Genomic DNA, 25,231 nt, shown 5'->3' on the forward strand with positions numbered 1-25,231 from the left:
CGAGTTGAAGGATAATGTTCTCGCAGTTGCTGCCGCATTTGTCTTTTGGAACGCAAATATTGTCAGCTTACTATTTTCAAATTTTGTAGCCCGTTCCAGCACCTCGTCGGGTGTGAGCGTTTCGAAGGCCAGCGTATCCTGCAAGGTTATGTTCTTCATTTTTAAGATAAACAGATCACAAACTATCTCATCCTCCAGAAATCCCAACTCAGATCGTGCTGCTTGTGCAGTCAGTGCCGCATGAAAAGCTTTTAATGTTTCTCCCTGTTCCTTCGTTTTTCCTAAATAGTTTGTATCTTTCGTATGTTACACATTCAACTTTTTGGAATGAATTTGATGCTAACTTGTTCTTTTCCTGGAATGATATTTTATATACTTCCGCTTGGGGATTCTTTTGCAGAAACTTCTTCTTTCCATCAGTCCATAGAGAAAGGAATAGTCTATATACGAGCTTTTTTGCACTTCATTGTAATAAGTTTTGTGACCAGCTCTGGGGCCTCGTGTTCTTCTCTCTTCGTTCTCTAGTACCATTCTGTCTCTGGCTGGTTTGTCCCTAAGATCTCGAGTTGCTTTTGCAGTTGAGTCCTCCCCATCACTCGGTGTTTCAGGTCTGGGGGGACAGTTCTTCCAATATGTCTTCTGGGTCTTCAAGCATAATCTCCGGGTTAACATTTTCCTTGACGGTGACTGTCATTAATATTTGTGTCAAAAAAATGGAAAATGGTTTGAAACAAACAGAAGTACTTAAAAAATTTAGTGGCGTAGAAAATATACTTTAGTCTTAAGCTACCTTATAAAACATGAGAAGATGTTTGGATAAATTTTTTGTTCAATAAGTCGATTTTTTGACCAGCGAGGTTTTACTACCTGTTCTGTCGTTAAATTTAACTGCAACAAAGGTGACCTGATCAAGACAAAGCCATTGATATATCCGATTGCCCTAACTGTTATTGGATATTCGTTTAAACCATCAAATCTAAACTTTGACAGACGCGAATAAATTAGTCTAGGAGGTTTGCAAGATTGCCAACTTTGAAGTTTTAACAATTATGAGATTAAGTTAAATTACCAAAACTTAAAAGGTTTTCAACTCGTCTTATGGGGGAGCGTTCTCATGCTTGAGAAACCAAATGCTCGAGAAATTTCAACCAATCAAAATCGCTACGCGTTTCTATTGGCTAAACGCCTTTCTCACAAAATCTAAATCACTATTAACAGAAAATATTTTAATTCAGTGGAAAATAATCAAAATTATTACAAATTGCGGTTTAGAACCGCATTACTATTCAGATAATCATCAAGTATAACGATTTCAAAATCTTATGAATTTTTCAGTCTTGAAAATTCATCTGCTTATTATCTAATCGGTCAATATTAACCTTAATGACCTGGATTCATTCACTTACTTTGAGTTTTTCGCGATTTACTTTGAGATTTTTAATACTCAATTCTGATTGGCTGAAAGTAAGCTAAAATTAATTTCAAGCATTCGTTTCCTCAAGCAAGAGGGACGCCCCCGTTTTGTGGTCTAGTTGAGTTCAAACTATCTGTCAATTTAATGTGATTTTGCCAAACATAACAACTACACTAAGTTTCAGCTCAAATTTAAATAAAATTTCCGGTAAAATGGCTGGTTAGCAAATTTATTTTTTTTCTTGTTTGAAAATAATTGCAAAAAAAGATCATTTTCAAAATTTGAACTTTCATTTTTTTTCTACTTCAAAAAAAAACTAAGAGATATTGCAGAAAATGATGCAGTTTTGAAGAAAACTTGGCCACTTCTGTTTGTATTGAAAGTGATAAAAACATTGCTCAACATTTGAATAAGTAATTTTAATCTAGCCTAATATATTCTGTTTTACTTCGAAAATTTCCCAGTTAACACGCATAAACAAAAATTGCGAGTCACACAGTTCACATTTTAAGACTCAAATATGATCCTAAAAACGTTTATCATGTATTTTACCTACAAAGTCATGTTCGTGCTCATACAAAGTTCCTCCCCATTTTCAATGGTCGGAACAAAAATAATAATAGCCGGTTACTGTGCACAGACTGATCCGACCATAGTAGATAAGAAAAAAAACCATTTTTCAATCTGTTTGACAGTTGTTGTTAAATAGACGAATTGAAAGTAGACAACAGTTTTTGAAGAAACATGACAAGAAAATCAAAAAAGTTATAACTTTTGCAGAAAAGTTCTGATTTCCAAAATGGCGTTGAAAACTCCAAAATTTATTTTCAGCTGATAAGAACAAAAATTAAGCATAAATTAGCAATTGTAGGCGGCCTTAATCAAGCATACAGTCTCGTTTTACACTCCAATTTGGACAAAAAATCATTAAAAAAATAAAACAATTTTTCTCAAGATCGGTATTAGTTTTTAGAATTTTTCAGTTCAAGACTAAAAGCGATTTAAAATGCTATATCATTCGACTCATTCCGATGATTCTTTGAGGTATCTGGCTTTGCGGCGAAAACAAAAACGAAAAAAGACACCCGAATACAAAACTCGTCCACATTTTAAATAGTTGGAACAACAAATTTTTTTTGAGTCTTTTCCGATACATCTTGAAGGATATGGAGTTGCTGGCATACAATGAAAAAATTATTTTCTGATTTCGAAGCATAATACTCATTTCAGCTTGGGAAATTTTTTTGAAATCGTTACCAAAAATGAAAGCTTATTTTTGTTGCCCCAAATAATGAAAACTTTTGATCATATAATTTTACAATTGATCATACTATTTTTTGTTTGATGGATCATCTTAAGATCTCAGGATTGATTTAGTTTGCTCAGGATTGATAAATAAAATTTTCAAAAATTTGTATATCATATCAAGAATATTGCTTCTACAGACGCTGATAGCCGAAAAAAACGTTGTCGTACAAAAATCAGTACTCAAAAAAACCTAGTCAATTATACCCTCAAAAGATCCACACTCATAGTAAACTTTTTAGTTTATTCAACGATGCAATAATTTGATTCCAATTAAATTTATTTCGAAACAACAAAAGAAAAAGTTCCTGTCCAATTTCAACGGTCGGATCAAAAACAAAATTAACGGTTACTGTGCCAATAGCACAGACAGTATATTTTCTAGTTCGAGCACCGCGAGACTTTTCAGGTAACTAGTCCCATTAGGATGGGCTGGAAGGGTTCGCTGCCGAAACTTTTTTGCTTTTACAAAACTCCTACGTATTTTTGCTTATAATGTCTCAGATGAATGCTACACAGAAAACATTTCAATTGATCTTCAAAGAACATATCTTTTCTCTCATAGATCAGACCTGAAACCACTTCATTATTATCCAGTCATGTTTAGATGGCAAAATTTTCCCTGAAAAAGAGTTTAAAAAATGTTTTCAGTTGTTGACTTTATTCACAACTGCAATTTCAGTATATTGCATTGTATTCATTTAAAGGGTTCGGCTAGTTTAGCACGCCCGGTGTTTATATTCAACCTACCAGAACCAGTGTGTCCTAACATTTTTGAGTTGTCACCCGCCTGTTCAAAAATCGCCACTTTTTTCAGCCATTAATTAACTTGTCTAACAAAATTTTTACATCATTTTCTTAAATACAGATTGGACAAACCACACCTTTTTAAGCAGGTTTTCATTTCAAATACCCGTTCTAATCGTAAATTAGCAACTTAAATTTGGCATAATTTTTTAAAATCACTTGGTTTGTAAAGTTTTTTGATTTTTAACTTTTGTAGGGAAAAACGCCCTAAAAAACAAATAAAATTAATCATATCAAATAAATTAATTAATATCAAATGAAACAATCAAATAAAATTAATCATGCTTTGCAACCGCCAGTGAATAAAGTTTTAGTGCAGGAAGAACAAGTTTTTCTCAAGGCTGGAACTTTTCAGAAACATGATTCAACCACTACTGAACAGCCTTACTATGGTGTACCAATCAAACTCATTTGACGCTAAATTAAGCCTTTTGTTTTTCTAGGAAAGAGTATGTGTAAAATGAAACAATAAGATTCAAAAATACAAAAATTTACACGCTTTATTTGATTGGAAAGACAAAAAACTCGCGCTATCACTTTTCAAATTTAATGTGCGACACCGACGCGTCTTTTTTAGCTCTTCTTAAAATTGATATTTTTCAGAAAAATATTTGAATAGAAAGATTTTGAATTCAAGCTATTTATTTTTCTCAAAGTAAACGTATTGATCGTTTTTCTTTGGTGCAACAAATAACCTAACTAGTCCCAAAGGGGTGGGACTAGTTTGAATATACACTTCAAAATAAATAGTTAGATTTACGCTTCAATTTACCTTGGCTAAAGCAAGTATTACGCTTCAAATTAGAAAAAATAACTTTTTAGTTGTATGCAAGCAAATCAAAATGCAATTTTGATTTATTCAAAAAAAGATTCCAAATGCATTTGTTGTTCTGACCATTAAAATGGGTAGGAGCTTTGCACTCGAGTGTTTTAGTTTTTTCTACTTTTTATTTTCCACGCAAAAAGGGGTACCGCAAAAAAATCACCGGAATGAGTCAAGTGACATATCAGTTTAGATCCATTGTAATCTTGGTTTGAATGACATTGAAAAATTCCAAAAATTGTTTTCAATGTCAAGAAAAATCCGGTCTACAACTTTTCATTTTTTGTGTAACTTCGAAAGTAAAGCGAGAAGCCATGCATAATTAAAATTTTTTAAGACCGTTCAAAATAGCATAATTCTTCCGAATTTTCGTTTTATTTAGCTAAAATTAGTTTTTTTTTGATTTTTCAAACGCCGTTCCAAGAAAAAAAACCTGCAAAAAATTATAAAACTTCAAGTTTTTTTAAATCTTGTTTTTTTTTTGTTTTCTAGTCAGTTTTCTTCAAAAACTGTTGTGTTGTTTCAGTTTGCCTATTTTACTACGAGGGTCAAATATGCTTAAATTGTAGTTTTCAATTTATAAACGTTTTCTACGCTATAAAACTAAAAATTGTGTTTTTTGAGATCTTGGATGGTTGCTGAAAAACATTTCAATAGATCTTAAAAGCAAATCTTTACTGTTATAAATCATTTTAGTGTCATACTTGACACAACTCTATTATCATTCAGTGATTTTTAGATTGAAAATTTATTACAGAATAAGAAAAAAGAACTTTTTTGTGCTCATTTTCTTAAAAAGTTAAAATGGGTACTGCATTGTGTTCCGTTGTAGCGTTTGGCTACTTTAGCAGGTCCATCATTTCTGTTCAATCTACCAGTGTGTCCTGTTCTTTTCGAAATTTTGTTCAATTATCGGCCGTTTTACTTTAAGCCAGGAGGGAAAAAATTGAACTTTTTAGAAGCTATTGCAGACTGGTGATAATTAAACTCTTATCGACAAAGAGTCAGCGCAGTTGTAAAAAAAGCAGTTATTTACTGCTAGAGAAACTTGATTTTTACATAAATAATTTCCATTTTTTGTGTTAAATAGAATAATTTTTTCACAAATTGAGACCAAGTCTCAAAATAAGCGCAAAAACTTTAGCGGGCGCCAAACGATGTTTGGTTTGAAAATACCTTAATTGATTAGAAACTAAAAAACTATCAAATAAGTGTAACTCAAATAAAATCAACAAAAATCAAGACCTTATGAAAAATTAATGGTTTCAAAAAACTGATTTAAACTGTTATAAAGATAATACACTACAAATATTGAAACAAAACAAAAATTTGAAATTTTGTTTAACGCAAAATAAAATCCTTAAAAGTATATTTTTTCCAAAGTTTTGAAAGTTGTGAAAGCCCAAATTTTTTTGGTTATTTAACAAATTTTGGCAATATTGCGATTTCAATTGCAATAAAAATGGTTTTTCTTTCTTCCAGGATAAACCGTAATTTGTAGTTTTTTTTCGTAGGGGAGTACAAATATTAGATTCAAAATCTATTGTCTGTTATTAATTAAGTAGAAATTATATACTTTCACATTCAAATTTGGGAAATCAATCAATTTAAAAAAACGTGTAAGAAAGCCTACAAAACTGAAAACAGAAACAAAAAGAATCGTTATTTTTACCAGTTGTTAAGTTTTATTTTGTGAAACAGTTTTTTATAAAATGACTTTGACAAGTTTTTTTAACTCAGTTTTCCTATTTAAAATTTTGAATTTCAGCTTGAGCTACAACTCCAATTTTGGCTGAAAATAATTGAAAACTAAACAAGTAGTTCCGCTCCAGGCTTCATTTTCTTACAAAACAATTAATTTTTGGCTATTCAATCAAGTTACGGCAAAACTTCAATTTTTTCATGAATTAAATCAATAAAGTTAATGAGGGATGTAAAATTTTTTCTTGATTTATGAAGCTTTTGTTAGCCAAAACAACAGGCAACTGCTGTACAGTTTGGTGCGGAAATTGCGATCTCAATTTTTTGAAAACTTTCTCCATAAGCATCCCTTGAATCGGTCCTGAAATTAACAGTCAGCCCAATTTTAGTAAAATCGTGGAACTATGTACAAACTTGACAAGCAAAATTAACAGATTACAAAATTTTTCCATGAAAGATTGTTTTGCAAAATTGAGTTCAAAAGTTAATCAATTTTTCTTCAGATTTTTTGTGTGTGATGCTAGGCAAAAAATCAAGCTTAAAAAAATAAACAGCATAATAATAAACAAACAATAGATTTATACGAGAAGACCCGAAAACTATTTCTTGTTCCGATCAATAAAAATGGGTGAGAACTTTGTACTCAGGTTGTTAATCATTTTTCTAATTTTTCCATGCAAAATTAGGTACCACAAAAAAAGAAACAAGTTGTCTAATTTTTAAAGCTCTTTTTTACTTGATTTGAACATTTAAGAAGTTCAAAAAATATTTCCAGCATCGAGAAAAATAGTTTCAATTTTTTATCGATTTTTTGTTTAATTTCGAGTGTAAAGCAATCTTGTATTTTATAAAGTAGTTTATGATCGCAGAGTCTATTTTCTACGCTTCTGACTCGTTTTGGATTATAAACAAAACAGCATAGTGTTCTTGTAATAAACAAAAAGTTTGGGCAGCAAATTTTTGCTTTCCAACCGAACCGAACTAGTTGGTTTAAAAGTCGCACAAAGCTTTCAAATAAATAAAAATTTCTAGAAAATTATTCGGTTAGATAATTTTTAGTTTTTTCTGGCCTTGCGGTATAATCAGCAAAACATCTAATGAGAGCAACGTTTCTTGCTTTTTCGATCTTAAGATTTAATTGTAACAAAGGTTGTCTGAGCATGACAAAGCCATGGATGTATCTGATCACCCGTATTGTTTTTGGATATTCGTTTGAGCCATCATAGCTGAACTTCGACAGGCGCAAATAAAGTAGTCCAACAAATAAGCGAAATTGCCATTTTTGAAGTTCTCACAAAATTTATCTTAAAATTAATTACAAAAATCAGTAAATAATAAAAGTCTGGTGAACTACTAACCTAAATTTTAGCTCAAAATTAAATAAATCTTTCCGTCGGTAAAACAATGAATGGCTGCTTAGCAGGTACTTGATTATTTTTTTTGAAAAATTTGCAAAAAAAAATACCTCAAGTTTTTTTTTTTTGAAAAATACTACAGCCTAAAATTTCAGAAAATAATGGTAAGCTCAATTATTTAATTTTTCAAATATTTAAAGGCCAGCTAAAGGTGAAAAAACGTTTGATTATTTTTTGTTTTGATGCGAAATGACCCGGGTAATTTTAAAAACAGATCTATAGCAAAAAAAGTAAATCCCAATATAATGACTTTAAAATTTTCAAAATTTATCATTTTTTTTTCAGTTTTCAATAATCGGTCAAAAAATGGACTATTTTGAGGTCCATAACTTTGTTTAAAAAGTTGGGCATAGCCGCTTCACAACCTGTTCTATCCATTGAACTAAAAATCTGATTTGGGTGGGAAGTTTTTGGAAAATTGTAAAAATCCGGTTCAAAAATTCCCCAAAACATTTTATGAAGGCTGTAGAAAGTGGGGTGAGGTAAACAGAATAGGGGAGTTGACAGGCACACAGATGTGTTGAAAATCTGTACAGTAGTTAAAGAGAAAAATGAAAGCCTCTCAAAAAAAATAAAAAACCCAATCCCAAACGCCATTTTCATAATACCTGTTTTTATCGAAGAAAAAAAGCAGAACGAACATAAAACCTTTTTCGTCCTAAAATTGAGCAAACATTTTTTGAATTTTTAACTCTCCAATTGTTGACTCTCCATTCACATGTTCTCTATTCACAGCTATCGCGATCAAAAAATCACGTCGTTTGGTCCGAAAAATAGTTTTATGGCGGAAAGTCTAGTATCTGATAGAAACACACTTGCTATAAAATTCAGATTTCAAATTCATTCAACCATAAAGGCTATTACAAAATAAAACGAGTTTTGATAACATTTCAAGTCATTAATTAATTTCAACGAGTTCATGGATGCCAAGGAGCAGCTTCATTTACTATGCCCATGTGCTCTGAGAGCTCTCGTCTCGTAGTTTCGATCAAACTCTTCAAAAGCTGCTTGCCTGAACTCAAACAGACCTGATCCTTGGCGCGAATCAAGAAGTGCAAGGGCAGATTTGAGTCTGTATCAGTAATTGCATCGTGGCCTTTTGCTGAACCACGTCCTCTGAGACTTATCTCGGAACCCGATTCCGCTTCAATGTAGTTCACGTTGACGTTGTTCAGTCCTCGGAGTTTGTTCACGAGGTTAAACGTGGGTGGCACGTTATTTATGCCAACCAACAATCTGTCCTCAAATGGTTGAACACTAATTAACTGACTTTCGGCAACAGATTGAATTGCACTTAAAGTTGGTCTTGTTGGAGGTTGTAGAAATGCCGGTTGTGGTAACAAGTTCGTCGCCTTGTGTGAAAAACTGATAGCATGATTGTGATTCATTCTGACTCCCGGAGATGCTATTGGATCTGGACATATTGTCGTAGGAGGCATTTGTCCTGACGACTGAGCCGAAACTGGAGGCGCCACACTACAACTCTGTTTTGGAGAATGACTCTGCATTGCAGTTGTGATTGCGGTCGAGAGAAGATTTAAAGCGGCTAAACAAAACTCTTGCTTCGATTAAGAAAATAATAAAACAATCAGACATGAAATACTTCATGCTTCCACAAATCTTTACACACGACGAAGCTGAACCAGATAGTTTTGAAAATTATGAAAAAATCTCTGCAGCAACACTGCAATAAAACAAGCCTTGATAGATGAAATAACCTGGACAGAAAAAACTTCTGGATAGATGATAGGTCTTCCTTTTAACGGGAAATGAACTGAAATTTAAAAAAAATTCAAACCGCGAAAATGTAAATTTGAGCCAAAACAAACTTCTTGACTTCTGAAAAAATCACCACGCCACATATATATTTTTTCTAGCAGAACATGTTAATTTCATACAACTTCTTGTTCAATAAAAACATGTCTACGAAGATTGTCATTTACAAATAATCAACTATATAAAAAAAACTCCATGCGGCACCAATTATTTAATTCTTAATTGAGAAGCTTACTAAGAAAAAATATTTAAAGAAGTAATTTTTGAAACATCATACTTATCTGTCATTTGCTACTGATTCGTGTTTCTGAAGCAGGTATGTCTTTTTTTTCTTCAAATTTCTGGTGAGATGTGACCAGTCTGATTCGTTAGAAAGTGAATTAGCGTGTAACACACCTCCGGTGCCTCGAACTTTTAACAACTCATAAAAAAATCTCTTATATTAAAATTAAAATCAGCATCCTTTTAGTGTACCCTGAGAGCACACAATAACAGGGTTTGTAGCTTCAGATTTTGTAAAGTTGTTTATTCAAGTTTTTTTTAATTCAAATTTTGAAAAACCAAAAAAATTTCCGAAGTTTTGTATAAAAAATTTCTTTGAAAAAACTTCAAACAAACTAAGAAACGTCACATTTCGAGAACTCAAAACAAAGAGCAGTCGCATTTTACGTAAGATTTGCAAATCATGAGAGTACTTTCACAAAGCCCGACTACAGGGCTAGGAATTTCAAATTGAGAAACTTTTCATATTTAAGTTTTCTAAAAACAAAACTTCAAAAACCATACAAAACTTTAAAAACTTGAGTGGTCACATTTTGATGCAAAACTTGCAACCCCTGAGAGTACTTTGGCAGCCCCAACTAAAAGGGCTAGGAATTTTGAATTTTGACAAAAAAAATGCAAGTTTTCTGAATTTTTTTTGAAAAAATAACGCAAAAAACTTCATATCACGAAAACTACAAAGATTTGAGCAGTCTTACTCGGAGGCAAGTTTTGCAACCCCTGCGAGCACTGTGGTAGCCAGTAACGACACGGTTAGGAATTTCAAATTTTCAAGAAAAACAATTAAATTTAAATTTTCTGAAAACTTTTTGCAAAAATAACAAAAACCGTCATATCTCGAAAACAACAAGGAGTTGAGCAGTCAAATATTGAGGCAAAAATTGAAGCTCCTGGGAGTACCCTGACTGCCCCAACTACAGGGATGAAATTTTCAAAATTTTTGGGACATTTTTCGAAAATTGCCGTGTCTCGTAACCCAAAAGTATTTGGTTCTTCAAAAATGGAGGCCAAAATTGCAACATCCAGGAAAACTCTGACAGCATCCCACTATTGGGTTGCTTATTTCAGACTTGGTGAAACAAACGCAGAACTCAAGTTTTTTTTTCGATTTTCTTGTTTGAGTTCTGCGTTTATTTCACCAAGTCTGAAATAAGCAACCCAACAGTGGGATGCTGTCAGAGTTTTCCTGGATGTTGCAATTTTGGCCTCCATTTATGAATAACCAAATCCTTTTAGGTTACGAGACACGGCAATTTCCGAAATTTTTTCAAAAATTTCTGGAACTTCAATTTTCAAAAATGTCCCGAAAATTCGGAATCTTAACCATTGCAAAAAACTTAAACGATATATCTTAAACGTTAAAAAAATTCTTTTGTTGAACTTGCAAAAACAATACGTGGAAAAAAGCTTAACCTTCTTGCCGATGATTGCTGGCCTTTTTTGTTGTTAGATCGACTCTGGGGTATTACATGTAGCGTTCTTTCGTTTATGCAGCTTAAGTGTTCCGTGGACAAAAACATTTCCTGGTCTTTGTTTTTTTTCTTAAACAATCGAAAGATTTCAGAAGACTCGTTTTCGTACATAATAGCTCAGCTGGAAATTTTTTTAATTTATACTAGTAAATTACGCCGCGCACTATCAAGTGTTCTGCGTAAAAATCAGACTGACTCCCCAGTTTATTTGCTTACTTATTCTGTTCAATTCTGGAATTTGTAAATTTTGTATGAAAACTGCACTATATCTGATAATGCAGCTGTGAATAAAAAATCCGATCAACCAAAGGAAGTACGTTGTTGATAAGATAAACTGAACGGATTCCTTATGCTTTTTTGCAAGGAAATTTTTTGAAAAGCTTGTTTCCAAGAAAAATCCTAGATATCTGCACGAATTTGAAATTATAATTTCGTGAGAATTATGAAAAACTGAGTACGTATAATTTTTTCCTGTGTATAAAAAAGTTCTGTTTTACCTGAATTCAAAGTCAGACGATTCTTTTTCGAGCAAACATCGATTTTATCTAGCATTTTGTTGTGTTTTCTTGCGATTATTTTGGAAATGTTTGTTCCACTATTAGACTGGTATCATCTGCAAATTGAATAGCTTGATTTTGACTATTTTAAACCGAATGGAAATCATTAACAAAAAGGATGAAAACTATTGATCCGAGAACTGTCTCAATTGGCACTCCATGACACAAAATTCCCATACAAAAGTTCTATTTGTCAATTTTACTTCCTGGTGGCGATTTATCAGAAAGTTTTCGAAAAGGGTTATAGTCGTTTTTGAGATACCTATTTGTTCAAAAACTTTGCAGAAATTATCATACGATATTGGGTTGAACAACTTAGCGAGATCTTTAGAAAACAGTTGAGTTATCTCTACTGCCACCATTAAATTCTAGTATTTCCTTTAAAAAAATTAAAGCGTCGAGGGAAGATTTCTTTTTTTTTCATTCGATTTCAAATCTTGTTTTGTCTATATAATCAAGTAATTGTGTTAATAAAATTCCTTCATAGAGCTAGGAAAATTTAGTGGTCACAAAAATCGGCCGACAATTTTCCGCTACTCATTTCGTTTTTTTTATAAATCGGAGTAACGTCCGCTTTTTAGCTCATCTGGAAATTTATTCGAATTGATGCAGGGTTAAAGAAATTCCCTGGTAAGAAATAAACTAGAATTCAGGCCAATTACCAGAAATGAAGTATTTCAGTCAGTGGATATTTTTATAAGTAATAAAGATACTGGTTCTATGAATATACCATTATAGAGCATCAAGTGTTCAAAACTTAGGTAAACACCTACAGTTCGTTTATTACGATAAGTAGGTGTTTACCTAAGTTTTGAACACTTGATGCTCCATAATGGTAGATTCATAGAACCAGTATCTTTATTACTTATAAAAATATCAACTGACTGAAATACTTCATTTCTGGTAATTGGCCTGAATTCGAGTTTATTTCTTTACAGGGAATTTCTTTAACCCTGACTCGTAAACAAATTCTGCTTTGTATTTTCCAAGTTCTGAGAACACTCGTTTTTACGTATTTGCCATATGATTTTGATTAGCTAGTTATTCGCCTGAAGGAGAATTTAAAGAACTTATTTTTGTGTGTGTATTTCTTTTCCTATTTTTGATTTATAAAAGCTTGTTTTTTGATATTTAGGATTTTTTATATAACTATGCAGTAATTCTTCTCAGCGTTTTCCAAAAAACGATCCACAAATTATCTTTGTTTGTTAATAAGTACTTTCTCGTAACTGTTCGATCACTTTTCAATTAAGGAATAATCGATGTTTTTCATTGATCATCTGCTTTATATAGTTTGTTAACCAGGGTTTCTTTGCTTCAATGTTATTCAATCTAATTTTTGCGAAATATAGGAGAAAAATTTTCCAAATTACCATTGATTATATCTATAAAAACGGAAAACAAGCTTGGTAAATCTGTTTGTTGGTACATAAAAATCAAAAATCTTTGTTAAGTCCCACCTCGAGTTTTTTTCTAATCTCTAAAAACCAAAATATATATTGTTTGTCATTACTGATACTCAGGTTGAATTTTAAAGTCAGCAAAAAATTGTCACTAATCATGGGATATTCACAACAATTCAAAATAACAGATCTGGTTTTTCGACATAAAACAATGATAAAGGAGCGAATATGATATATCCAATCTCGTGGGAGTATCAAAATTGATACGTTTGATTCCATGATTTGCCCCGAAACTGTTCAACTTGGTTAAGGCTTTGGTTTCATAAAACATCCACGTTATAATAACCAAAAATCAAAACTTCATCTGATGCTTCAGATGCCGCCGATATTTCTGATTTTGACATTAGGTTAGTTCATCTAGAAAAAAGCAGTTATTGGGACATAGTTGAAATATTTCTAGCCATGTTGATTTAAAAAATTTTTTCCTTGTGATTAGGTCATCCATTTTTTTCACGATCTAGTTTTTAGGGGCTCATGAACTTTGCATGTGTGTGTGGTAAGAACTTAACTTGGGACAGGGAAACAGTTTCTGTTACTTGATTTTCATCTTGCCAAGTTTCAATGACAATGAAAAAACGATTCTCCGGTAAAATTTCCAAAAAACGTTTTTTATTTCATTTTGTTTAAAAAATCTGTTTTTTTTCCAAGTTCAACTGATCCAATAATATTTCAAATGTTTGAATGGCTCTAAAATTCGGAGATCATGGGTATACTTGATCTGATAACATGAAGCGTTTAGGTTGATAAAAACTTCCTAGAATAGAAGTAGTAGGTGCCTATAAGAGTCTATATAATATTAACAAAACAATTGTTTCTGGAATTGAGAGGCGTAAGTTTTAAGTTAACTATTATGAGGCCTAAAATTATTATAGAAAAAAAATAAAATTTGGTTCATTTTTCTAATCGCACTCGTTTTTTTCTGTTCTTTTTTTCTCAACTCAAGCGTTAGTGCATGAAATTCTGAGTGTAAGGTTGATAAGTATTATGCATAGGCATTCGCCGAAGATTGGAAGAACTATAACTCCCATTTTGTTTTGGCATATAACGCCCATTTTCTTTTGGTATTTGAAGATATACGAGTTTGAACTACATTCACCGATTCTTAAACAGAATTATTTCTTTTCTCGAATATCATTTAACTTTTAGAATTGTCATTCGGTTAAATGCACATTTGAATCAATTTTGGATTCAAATAAAAAATTACACGCTAATTAAACATTTCTTTCTGCTACAAGAAAATCAATACTTCGGTTTGATTTTCGAGGGACAATGGTTCTCACCTTCAACTGAATTGATATTCTGTGCAGTGATGTCCAAATAGAGTGCCCTGAATGGCAAACTTCTTCCGGTGGAGGTGAAATTGGCTTTCTGTTCACTCGAGAAGTACTTTCCTTTCACAGTTATATGCGCCCCTGTCAAAGAGCCAAGTTGGCAGTGGAATTGACCTGCAATAATAAAGTCTGTTTATTTAACGCAGATGCTTCATTAACAGTTTAGATGTAGCATCCCGGAGTAGTTTTTGTTTTAGTACAGAGTGAAATCGTTTTTCGCCCGGATAGGTTCATGCAACCCTGATTAGGAGGGCTGGCGTGGCTGTGATTGCATGTTTAAACGCCAGCCGGAAGGTTTAGGATAAACTTATAGCTCTTTTACCTTTTGCAGATAAATTATCTGGTTGTATTTGGAGCTACATAATAATTAACACGGTGGGCAAGGCTACCGGGTCAGGTCGGTGTAAGCAGACTAAAGGGGGTTGATCCCTAGCGTCAACCGTCTTCCTATTTAACTTTTGTTTATTTTCTAATCGTTTCCAATTTATTCTCTATTCTTTAACATAATATTCTGATTTCGCTGTTTCGACTTTCGAAGAAAGTGACGGAATACTTGTGCACGAAGTGGTGTTTTTTCTCCAGACAGATTTCGACTTTTTAACTAGCAATTTTTGACGCAGTTTTTCTTTAAAATCATTCAATAAAGTTATTGTTGTCCTTAGCTCCTGTGATATTTCACCTGTGATCAATTTTCGTAAAGTTATGGGGGTTTACTTATTGCCAATTTGGCCGAACTTGGACAAACGAAGAAAACGAGTATGCTTTTCGAAATATTTAATACTTTGCTATATTTTTGGACTTTACATAGCATATGGGGGGATGGTATTAAAAACACGAAAAAACGCACAAAAAAAACAACTCCTCTTGGTAGTTGTCAATTCGTGTGGTGTAAAGGGAGTGGTGATTGCTGTTCATGCATTTACATCTGGGTTGATGGAAACTTTTGAAGCGTCACGTTAATTAAAATTGATTTTATACAGCTTTAAATATCACGTGGTTTGGTTAACAAAATCTTAATTAAGTCTTTTTCGGCCTATTGAAACGCCCTGTATTCTGCAAGTGTTTACTACATTTCTCATATAGAATAACAGAAAAAATCTTAAAAATCTACAATTTTGTATTGGGAAACCTAATCAGGGCTATTTAACGGCTTTCCTCAAAAGAAACACATGGTTCCTGATAAAAACAAATGAGATTAATCATCAATTCAAAGAAAAATTCGGGATTTGGCAAATAAGCCGACAAGCGAAGGTCCGACATTCAATTTTTCAAAGAAATTTTTTTTCTAATTCACAAACTGAAAACAAAACAAGGCCCGGTCGCGATTCGTATCCCAGAGCTGAGGGTGCAAAGTCAATCCCGTTAACTCAAGGCCAAGTGGGAAGGAACCTGTAAAGGTTCTATAATAGAGCAAGTTCAATTTAACGATTTGCATGAAAGTTGTTTATATGAAAACACTCATTGGACATTATCACACTGTAATGAGGCGGAGCTGCGCATCACCTGCGATAAAAAAGAACCGTAATAGAACGCAGGGAAGTTTTAATTCCGCTGGGAAACTGAAATCCACTTTCGAAATTAGAAGCCGTTCGCGTTTTTCGTGACCTTTACAATTTTGCTGTTCGATAAAGGAGTTTGCCTTATTTTTAACAAAAGAAATAAACTGAAATTAAGTTGAAAGGAAATCTCAAACTTGACGTGAAAAAACTTTTTTTTCGAAAGAATACGACTGATCTTTAAAATAACACGACCTATTAAGTGTCTTAACTACGTTCATTGACACTTAATAACTAAAAAATTGTTTTGATCATGTTTTGCCCTTCACATCACAAAAAAAATTGACTAAGCCAATACCATTTTAGTTTTAAAAAATGAAGAAAAAAAATTATTCGAAATCCAAGCAATTAAATTGACAATAATAACAGGACAAAAATCAATTATAATCAGAACTGTGTAAATCGGACAGTAAAGACAGACAAAGCATAGCCAACAGACAGTTGTAAAAATTCAAGGAACACAAATAAGCAGAAAAAATCTATTTAAATTTCGTTTGTTGTTTTTCGATGGTCAAATAAAAAAATAGATGCCCTTGACGCTTTTCGAATTCCTAAAACAATGGATGATTGTTTTTTTTTTGATAAAATGATCCCAATTTGAGAAAACTCGATAAGAAAATGAAAATTTTTATTTCGCATGAATATCTGAACATTAAACTACTTTCGAAACTAGAAGTCGATCACGTTCTTCGTGACCTCAACACTTTTGCTGTTCGATAGTGGAGTTTGACTTCCTTTTAACAAAAGAAATGAACTTAAAAAGAAATCAAAAATCAAACCGCGAAAAAGAAAATTTGTGCCTAAACAAATTAAAAGACTTTTCATTAAAAGAAAATATCCAACAGGACCTATAGAAGAGTATGAACACAGGTAAACATAAAAAAAACACTGATTTCGTTGAAAAATCTCAACTTTCGAATTTCAAAGAAAAAAGATGCCCTTTAAGATCTTTGAATTCCTAAAGGAATTTATGATTGGCGCATTTCGATAACGTTAATCCAACTTGAGAAAACTGGATCAATAGGTAAAGTTTTTATTCGGCTGGAAATCTAAAAATTAAATTCTACTTTTGAAACTAGAAATCGTTCACGTTTCTTTTGCGCCATTTCCTTGTTCGTATTTGGAGAGTGCTATTTACTTTACTTTCAACAGATGAATTTCTATTGAACTCAAAAAGTGCATACATACCTAAAAGCATTAATAAATGCATGAATATGTATGAATACAAATTTGTAGTTATTAGAGTATTTTAAGATTTTTTCCTGAAAACAAAATCACCAAGACCTATATAAGAGTCATCACTAGGTTCATTACTCTTAAATAGCCCGACAACTCGTTTTTTCCCGCATACTGAAAAAAACAAGGTTCGACCGGGACTAGAACCCTAAACCTTGATGCAAAAGCAACCGCTTTGCCTCTAGACCATGTGGACAGGATCCTAGAAAGGTTCAATAATAGAGCAAGTTAAATTTCTTACAAATTTGTAAGAAAGTTGTTGGGGGTAAAAGTCTTGTTCCCGGTTAGTGTAAAATGACGAAACAGAACACTGCAGCTATGAAGCGGACTGACCTCTGATGAGTGTCTCGCACACTGAGCTGGGGAGGGAGTTGATTTCTAGTTCTGCCGCATAGATCACTGCGTCTCTCTTCACCACACTAACTTGGATGTTTTCACTGCTCACGCATATCTACAAAAAGACTGATTTAAAGTCCACATGCCAATCCGAAATAATTTATCATACCTGTACAGAGAGATATGTTTCCAGAATTCAGGCCAAAGTAATGGTAAATTGTTCGACGGAACTGATTGCCAATAAAACGATGTCTTATTAGTGCAAGGCAGAAACCAGCTTCATGGAAGTTCTTCTAACAGAGGGTAAAAAAATTAAATACACTTTTAGCTAATTGAAATGCTTTCAAAGTGCAAGTGGACGTCAATTGACAGGGTTGCTTGATTTAAATCATTAATTTAAATCCTGATTTTCATCAAAGGTTTTCCTCAGTTAGTGGCGTGATTTTCCCGCCAATTATACGCCAACTTTTACCCGCCGGTTTTCCAGTTTACTTTGTGCTTGCATCAAATAAACTTTGCCAGCCTGCAAAACTGAATAAAAATTCTCTTCTTAAACCTTTTATCGTGGTTTCTAGAGCTGAAAAATATTGAAGAGCGGGGAGTCTGAGTAAAGGAGCATATCGATTAAATCTTTATCATCATTTGGTTAAGATCCATTTCACGATACGTGTTGTACAATTTCTAAATCTAACATTACAATTTTGTCTAGGCTATAGCATAAACTTTCGTAAGCTAAAATATGTATTATCCTTGACTCAAAGTGCAGAAATCAATCCAACCAAAATTTTAAATGCTTTTTGAAAGTGTCGTTTGCTGATGAAAGGGTACTATTTCCATTGCATTTTCAGAAAAGCTAAAAACTTCTTGGTACTGAAGCTTACGATCAAAAAAGCAAAGGTTCTAAAAAAGTCTAATGAGCAGGGAACAAAATCATTGTTATCAATTGATTTTCTTCGGGTTTCGGTTCAGATTAGTACTGCATTCACTGTTCAGTAGGAGGTTCTGAGTAATACTTTAAAGTTTCTGCCTCAAAGTTAATCGTTGATTTGTATAATTATTTCAAAAACTTCTGAGAATGCGCCTGTTGTTGGGATGAAACTGTAGTTCTCTGGCAGTTCAGGGTAGTCTATCTTGTATTTTAGTAAAACAATTGCTTTTTTAACTTCTGTGGAAAGATATCGTTTTTCAGATTCTCATAAACAAGGGAACTAGGATACGGTTTACGCCGGGATAACAGTATTTTAAAGCCAATGCCGGGATGACAGACGGTCCCGGTAGTTCAATAGCATTGAGTTTAGATTGTAATGTTTTCAAGGAATATTTCAAGTTATTTCGTAGACCAAATCGGTTCGCAAAAAATTTAAGTTTTGCCAACAAGCTTTTTAAGTTATGAAAAGTTGAAATAGTTCAATTCATTATATAGACTGAATCTGGTCGAAAAAAGTTTCTTCTTAGCATGGAGGTTGCTGTTTTTAGCTGATTTGTTTCAGAATGAAACGAATCTGTAAACGCAAAACTTGGGACAAAAATTAGGCAGGTACTGTCTAGCCTTGAATTGGATCGAGTCCATTTTCCTTCCTCTGATGGTCGCTCTGAATGATTCTCAAACGTTGTGCTCGATTAAAACGTTGCGTCCTTAGCGTATTAAGACTGTAATTTTATATCAAATTTTGCAGATTTTTGTTGAATTTCTAGTAGCATTGATGATTTTGTATTTTTAGCATTTTTTTGAGCTGGATAGTTGTGATATAGAATGATCATTTTAGTTTTGGTTTATCGTGACGTGTAAACCTTGTTTATAAGGGAGCATATTTCTTTTTTAAAGGGTCAATTAAAATGGGCCCATCCATCTTGCGACGGTCCGTGCAGAGGTTGGGTAGGGCCAAACCAACGCTATATATATCGGCAAAACTTTATGAATAAATCAAATCAATTTTAAAGCATCCAGAGAATTTTCATTTAAAATCTACCCTGCTCAATAATATCACCGATGGAACTGTCTTTGTATGTATTATTAAGTTTTTGCGCCCCTGAGGCAGAGGATTGGACTCCTCAGAAGTCCTTTCATATAAAAAAAGTTTTTCGTAAAAATAGTGTACATTTGGTAAAATTGTTTCATTGATATAAACCTGTTTGAGAGAGAGGCTCTTATTGTTCATTGTGGCTGACGTCGGAGTCTGTCCAACACTTAGAGAGAAGTTCAGAGGAGTGGTAGGTTGATATGACGCTACTGGACCTCTGATAGTTCTAGAAACTGCCATGATTGACCTCAAATTTCCGAGTTCCTGGCAAAATTTAAACAAACACAAATGCCTAATTGTTGTGATAAACTTATTAAATAGTTTCATATGTTATGACTGATCCTGAGGGAACACAGCCTGCCCCCCAGCGGCTCAACTCCACATCTGGCCTTGTGACCGCTGACTACTACCCAACCGTGGATGATCTACTTCGGGCTGACGGCACTGAGACGTTCGGAAAGCTGACTGGAAAGCTGAAAAAAGACAGCATACTTTGCCTGTTGCGCGAAGCTGTTACGCAACTTCGGGAAGCTAAGTATAATCAAAATAGTTGTACTCATGCTGTTGATGCAGGGGAAGATGCCGATAAACGTCTTGATGTTATTGAAAAGAAACTTGATGTTGTTGTTGAGAAGCTTGAAAAGACCGATCCCCAATTACCCCGAATCAAAGTTTCATCTGTTTCGTCACCGGAGCTACTTGAGAAGTTGGACGAGATCAGGATTCAAGGCATACCTGAAAGCTCTGCCAATTCTGCTAACAAGCGCTTTGAGGATGATGGGAAATCAGTGACTGATATACTTGAATATCTCGAGGCAAATTCTTCTACGGGGATTCAGGAGGTCTTCCGCGTGGGAAAACCCAATACGGATCCAAATAAGCCGAGACCTGTTATAATCAAATTCAATTCTGTTTGGTCTACAAGGAAGATTCTAAGCAAGAGTTACAATCTGAAAGAGTATTGTGATGCTGTCTATATTTCCAAGTCCCTAACCAAAGCTGGCCAGGAACTTGAAAGGCAGCTCCTGAAACGACGTCGTGAACTAATCGAAGGCGGCTATGATCGCAAGCAGATCAAAATTCGTGACCTGAAGCTTTATCTTGATGACGAGTTGCAACAACTTGAGCCAAAGCAAAATTGACTAGAGAAAAAGTTATCGATTGTCTTTTTCAATTGCCAAAGTATGCTCTCTTTGGAAAGAAGATTGAAGTTTGTTAATATGTTATACAAATGGAATTGTGATATTATTTGCTTGACTGAAACCTGGTTGACCAGCACGGTTGAATCATCGTTTGTTTTCCCGTATGCTGATTACACTGTTCTTGCTCGCTCTGATCGTAAAAATGGTGAACACGGAGGTAGCCTTATTGCTATAAAGGGCTCAATTCCTTCTACGTTCCATATTCAACCGGTTGTTTGCGAATCCCCTGTTGGCTGTGCAGTTTTATTGGTTTCAGCTTCGCTCCTTATTTGCATTGCTGTCATCTATAATCCTCCCGCTTCTTCGCATTTCAGATTATCCGTTATAAGCATTAGTGAGTTTTTGGAAACTGCACATATTGCATTCAAATCTGAATGTGCTAAGCGCGGATCTCTGCACGACAGCTACTTCCTTGTCTCGGGTGATATGAATCTTCCCAATATTGACTGGTACTCTTGCTACAGCTCCTCGAGCTATGACGCAAACTTGCTTTCTTTGTTTCATGATTATGATCTAGAGCAGCACATCTTTGAACCAACACATTGCAGTGGGAGCATTCTCGATATCCTATTGCTTAACCGTGCTAATCCTGGTGATATTGAAGTTTTGGAGTCCGATTTCTCTGATCACAAGCCTGTCAGCATTACGTTTCCTACTAAATCAGACGATGAAATTCGACCAGTAGCCTACTCCAAATCCTCCTTTGACTATACTACGTTCTCCGTGATGCTTAATTCTGGTTATAATGCTCTGCAGTATGCCCATTTGTATGATGACTTCAGCGTGGTGATTTTCTCAATTCTAAATGAGAGTGTGCGTGTTTCTTCCTACCGTAAAAGACTCAAACGTCAAAATCTGCCGTTTTATTATTCTTCACATACGGTCCACCTTTTAAATAAACTTGGCACCCAGAAAAAGCGCAATCCCATGCACGATCATAGCACTCTTGTAGACAGACTAAATGTGTCAATGGAACTTGACAAGGTCTGCTTCCTGCAATCCTATGAGACTATGGACGTCAATTCTTGCTTCAAGATTTTGAAAAGCTTGAGCAATTCTTCTCCCTACCCAGGCACAATGCATTTTGCAAAAAGATCTGCTTCCACTACTATTGAGAAGGCAAATCTTTTTAATGACTTTTTTGCGTCTGTCTTCAAGACCTCCGGGGAGATTCAGATTACCAGCCTTAGTACTTCTTCTACCATTGAGTTGTGCAAGGTGTCTGTTAGTCATGAAAAAGTCTTACATTTTCTTCAGTCGGCAAATGACTCTGCTTCTGTCTGCTGTGACGATGTCCCGCCGGCTTTCCTAAAACATTGTGCATTTCAACTGAGTCCTCTAGTGGCTGCTCTCTATGAAGACATTTTAAAGCGAAAAAAGTGGCCCGATGTTTGGAAAACTGCGTACATAACTCCTCTTTACAAGAAGGATAGCCACAGTGATGTGTCCAATTATCGTCCCATCAGCCTGCTACCGAAACTTTCCCTCGGTCTGGAGCGTATCTTATTTGATTACATTTACACTAGCATTAGGCCGAAAATTACGAAATACCAATCCGGCTTTATGTCAAGGCGTTCAACTGTCACGCAACTGTTAAACTTCTGTGATGAGCTTTATAGGAATCACGAACTTGGTATTTCGTCTTTTGTTTTTTATGTGGATATCAAAAAGGCGTTTGACTCGGTTCCTCACCATAAATTGCTCAAAAAACTTGCGGATTTCGGTTTGGATGTTAGCTTTCTCCAATTACTTAAAAGTTATCTTTCTGGACGCTTTCAACGTGTGCGAATCAATGGTGTGCTCTCTGATTTTGTGAGCATTATGAGTGGTGTCCCGCAAGGTAGTATTCTGGGGCCGTTATTGTTCTTGTTATTTGTGAACGATCTTCCTGATTATCTCTTATCCAAGCCATCCCTCTTTGCTGATGATCTGAAATGCTGCAGTACCTCTGTTCCCGTACTTCAACGCGATCTAGATGCTGTTATCAATTGGTGTGGCGAAAATTCTCTCGATTTACATCCTGACAAATGTAAAGTCCTGAAGTTTTTTAACCACAGCTCTGAAAACCCAGATCTCTATATTGGTGATCACAAAATCGATGAATCTTTAGACGTCAAAGATCTTGGGATCATTTTCAGTTCTGATTTATCGTGGTCGCACCATGTTTCTGAAAAGTTATTCAAGTGCAACAAAGTGTACTTTATGTTAAAGCGAAATGTTCCGAGCAGTACTCCGAGACAAACGAAGGTTCGGCTCTACAAAGCATGTATTCTATCTGTGCTTACTTATGGTTCTTCTATCTGGATACCTAACAAGACCGACTTATCCAAGCTCGAAGCTTTCAACAGAAGATGTGTGAGATGGATCGGTCTGTCAGGTGATTATAAAACGTCACTGATAAAGTTAGGAATCTATCCTCTGCCATATCATATTGAAATCTCAAATCTTCTGTTTTTCCATAAACTGTTTCAGGACAAGTACGATTTAAACCCCTTCGATTTTGTTGATATAAATGACCCATCTGTATCATTACGGAGTGTTGATATATACTCTTTCAAATTAAAGAAGCGAAAATACGAGAAGACAAAGTCCTTTTATTTTGACCGTATTCCTAGACTATTGAATTTCATGAAGCTTGATGTCCGTCTATCATTCCCCCGGTACAAGCGTGAAGTTATGAAGTTCTATGATACGAAGCTACGTCAAACATTCGAAGAAAACATTCCGTGTACTTGGTATGGAAAGTGCTGCTGTACCTTCTGCCGGTCATAGTTTATTTTATATATTTATATTTTTTTTTTCGTTTTATGTTTGCATTTCATTATTTGTGATTGTAAACTCCCCACGGGGTAAATTAAGCCTTCCTCTCTCTCTCTCTCTCTCGACAGGAATTAGTGGGCAAAGCCTTATTATTACATTTGTTTCCTGGGGTCTGTTCAAGATTATGATCCTCTGATATTAGGCATTTTCCGCAATCAAAGAACCGAAATAGAAGAAACACTTTAACTACTATACAGAATAGTCAATGTAGAAGCCACAGAACAAAAATATAGAAGCCACAGAGGAAGCTACGGGGCTATTCGACTGTGCGATACGCCCTTGGAATAACTCCGAAGTCCACAAACTACAAAAAGAGGCTGACAAGCTTTACAGACACATTTGGAGCAATAAAAAGAAACAATCGTTATAACAAATGGCCGAAGAACACATGAACATGAACGGAGTAACAGTATGTGAAAATCTGAAAGTTAACAGCATCAGAATGAAGATTGAAAACAGAACCCTACGGAGAATCTGACACGTGTTGCGAATGGATAACACATGGCTAACAAAACAAGTAGTTTTAGGGTGGCCCGGCAAAGAAAGAAGTCCACCACAAAACTTCTAGAGACAAACAACCATCAGCTACTGGAGAAAGTGAAAGACAGGAAAAAGTAACGAAACATTGTGGAAGCCAGAGACAGTAACCTTCAGGCATGGGAGGAAGAATAAGCGGACCGGAAAGAGGTCTCTCCGAGAATCCAATTCGAAGATACAATGAAACTAACCTGCAACACGTGCAATCCGAAATGTCGACCAAAAGCGGGCTAAAAAATCCACAAGACCACAAAACATAGAACAGATAGAGCGGATTTTGCAACGGTAACTGCACAAAGAAATCACACCAATCGATACTTGCCCGCTCTGCAAACGCCCAGTCGAAATGCACTCTGGCGAGGCATTGAAGAACATGCAGAGCGAGACCTCCACAAAGCTCCCCCGCCAAGGGAAAGAGAAGGAAATACCTGGGGCGCACGAAAGATCTGCGACATATGTAGCGTCAGCCAGTCAGCGATCAATTACGCACGACATCGTGAAAGATGTGAAAGCAAAAGCTTAGCCTAATTGTTGTGATAAACTTATTAAATAGTTTAAGATTCATGACTGGCTCACGGGATCGACTACCCAGCTCGACATCAACTAGCTGCTGTTCTCACTGCTCATCTACAGTGAAACGGAAGGACAAGGGTCTCCAATGTGACCGATGTGATGACTGGTTTCATCTATCCTGCACAACAGTACCCTAGCACTTGTACGAGCATCTTCCTTCTGTGTCTGGGATTCTCTGGGTGTGCAGCAATTGCCTTACTACAGCAAAACAACTTCTCAAAGGTAAGTCTGATCCTCATTCACTGAATTATTTATCGAGAAAAACATGTCAGAAACCCTGAAAAATGTGGTACAATCAAGTATTTCACCCGCGCTCAACGAGATTAACGACAAGCTTGACCTGAGTGCAGAATTGGTTTCTCAATTATGGGAACCAAGTGAAGACGGTGCTGATGTTACCAATTCAGGACATCTGACGACACTTGCAGAAAATGTCGTTACCAAACCTTCTTCTGTTCCTTATCGTCCACTCGGAGTGAATAATCCAGACTTTGAATACGAATAGCAGGTTATTGGTGTTAAAGAAAGCACAAATAAGTTTTCCTTAGAACGACAACTGAAAGATAAAACCAGCGTTGATAATGTCATTAGTGACCTTGGAGTT

General features: G+C 34.8%; 2 protein-coding genes across 2 annotated transcripts in view; one reads left to right on the plus strand and one right to left on the minus strand.

The window, feature by feature from the left end:
* Positions 1-8,277: 8,277 nt before the first annotated feature.
* Positions 8,278-24,481, minus strand: LOC134846178 (KH homology domain-containing protein 4-like). The gene is made up of 5 exons (XM_063863425.1): positions 23,581-24,481; positions 19,604-19,785; positions 17,472-17,589; positions 14,296-14,460; positions 8,278-9,011 (listed from the first exon to the last, which is right to left on the minus strand). Exons 2-5 carry the CDS (start codon positions 19,733-19,735, stop codon positions 8,383-8,385), a joined length of 1,044 nt encoding a protein of 347 aa, XP_063719495.1. The 5' UTR covers positions 19,736-19,785; positions 23,581-24,481; the 3' UTR covers positions 8,278-8,382.
* Positions 24,482-24,589: 108 nt separating this feature from the next.
* Positions 24,590-25,231, plus strand: part of LOC134846176 (E3 ubiquitin-protein ligase RNF123-like) — a 77,244-nt gene continuing 76,602 nt past the window's right edge. Inside the window, exon 1 of the mRNA XM_063863424.1 lies at positions 24,590-24,605. The gene's annotated coding sequence lies outside the window, so the exon portion shown is untranslated. The remainder of the gene's footprint in view (positions 24,606-25,231) is intronic.

This window comes from Symsagittifera roscoffensis, chromosome 5 (genome assembly GCF_963678635.1).
Source record: "Symsagittifera roscoffensis chromosome 5, txSymRosc1.1, whole genome shotgun sequence".
Lineage (NCBI taxonomy): Eukaryota > Metazoa > Xenacoelomorpha > Acoela > Convolutidae > Symsagittifera > Symsagittifera roscoffensis.

Bases quoted from the DNA above. Each gene is read 5' to 3' on its own strand.
- LOC134846178 (XM_063863425.1), bottom strand. From the start codon at position 19,735: ATGGCAGTTTCTAGAACTATCAGAGGTCCAGTAGCGTCATATCAACCT. The intron at 14,461-17,471 runs GTCAGTCCGCTT...TTATTATTGCAG, and splicing joins GTGCGAGACACTCATCAGAG to GTCAATTCCACTGCCAACTT. The intron at 9,012-14,295 runs GTGAGAACCATT...AGTTTTGTTTAG, and splicing joins GAATATCAATTCAGTTGAAG to CCGCTTTAAATCTTCTCTCG.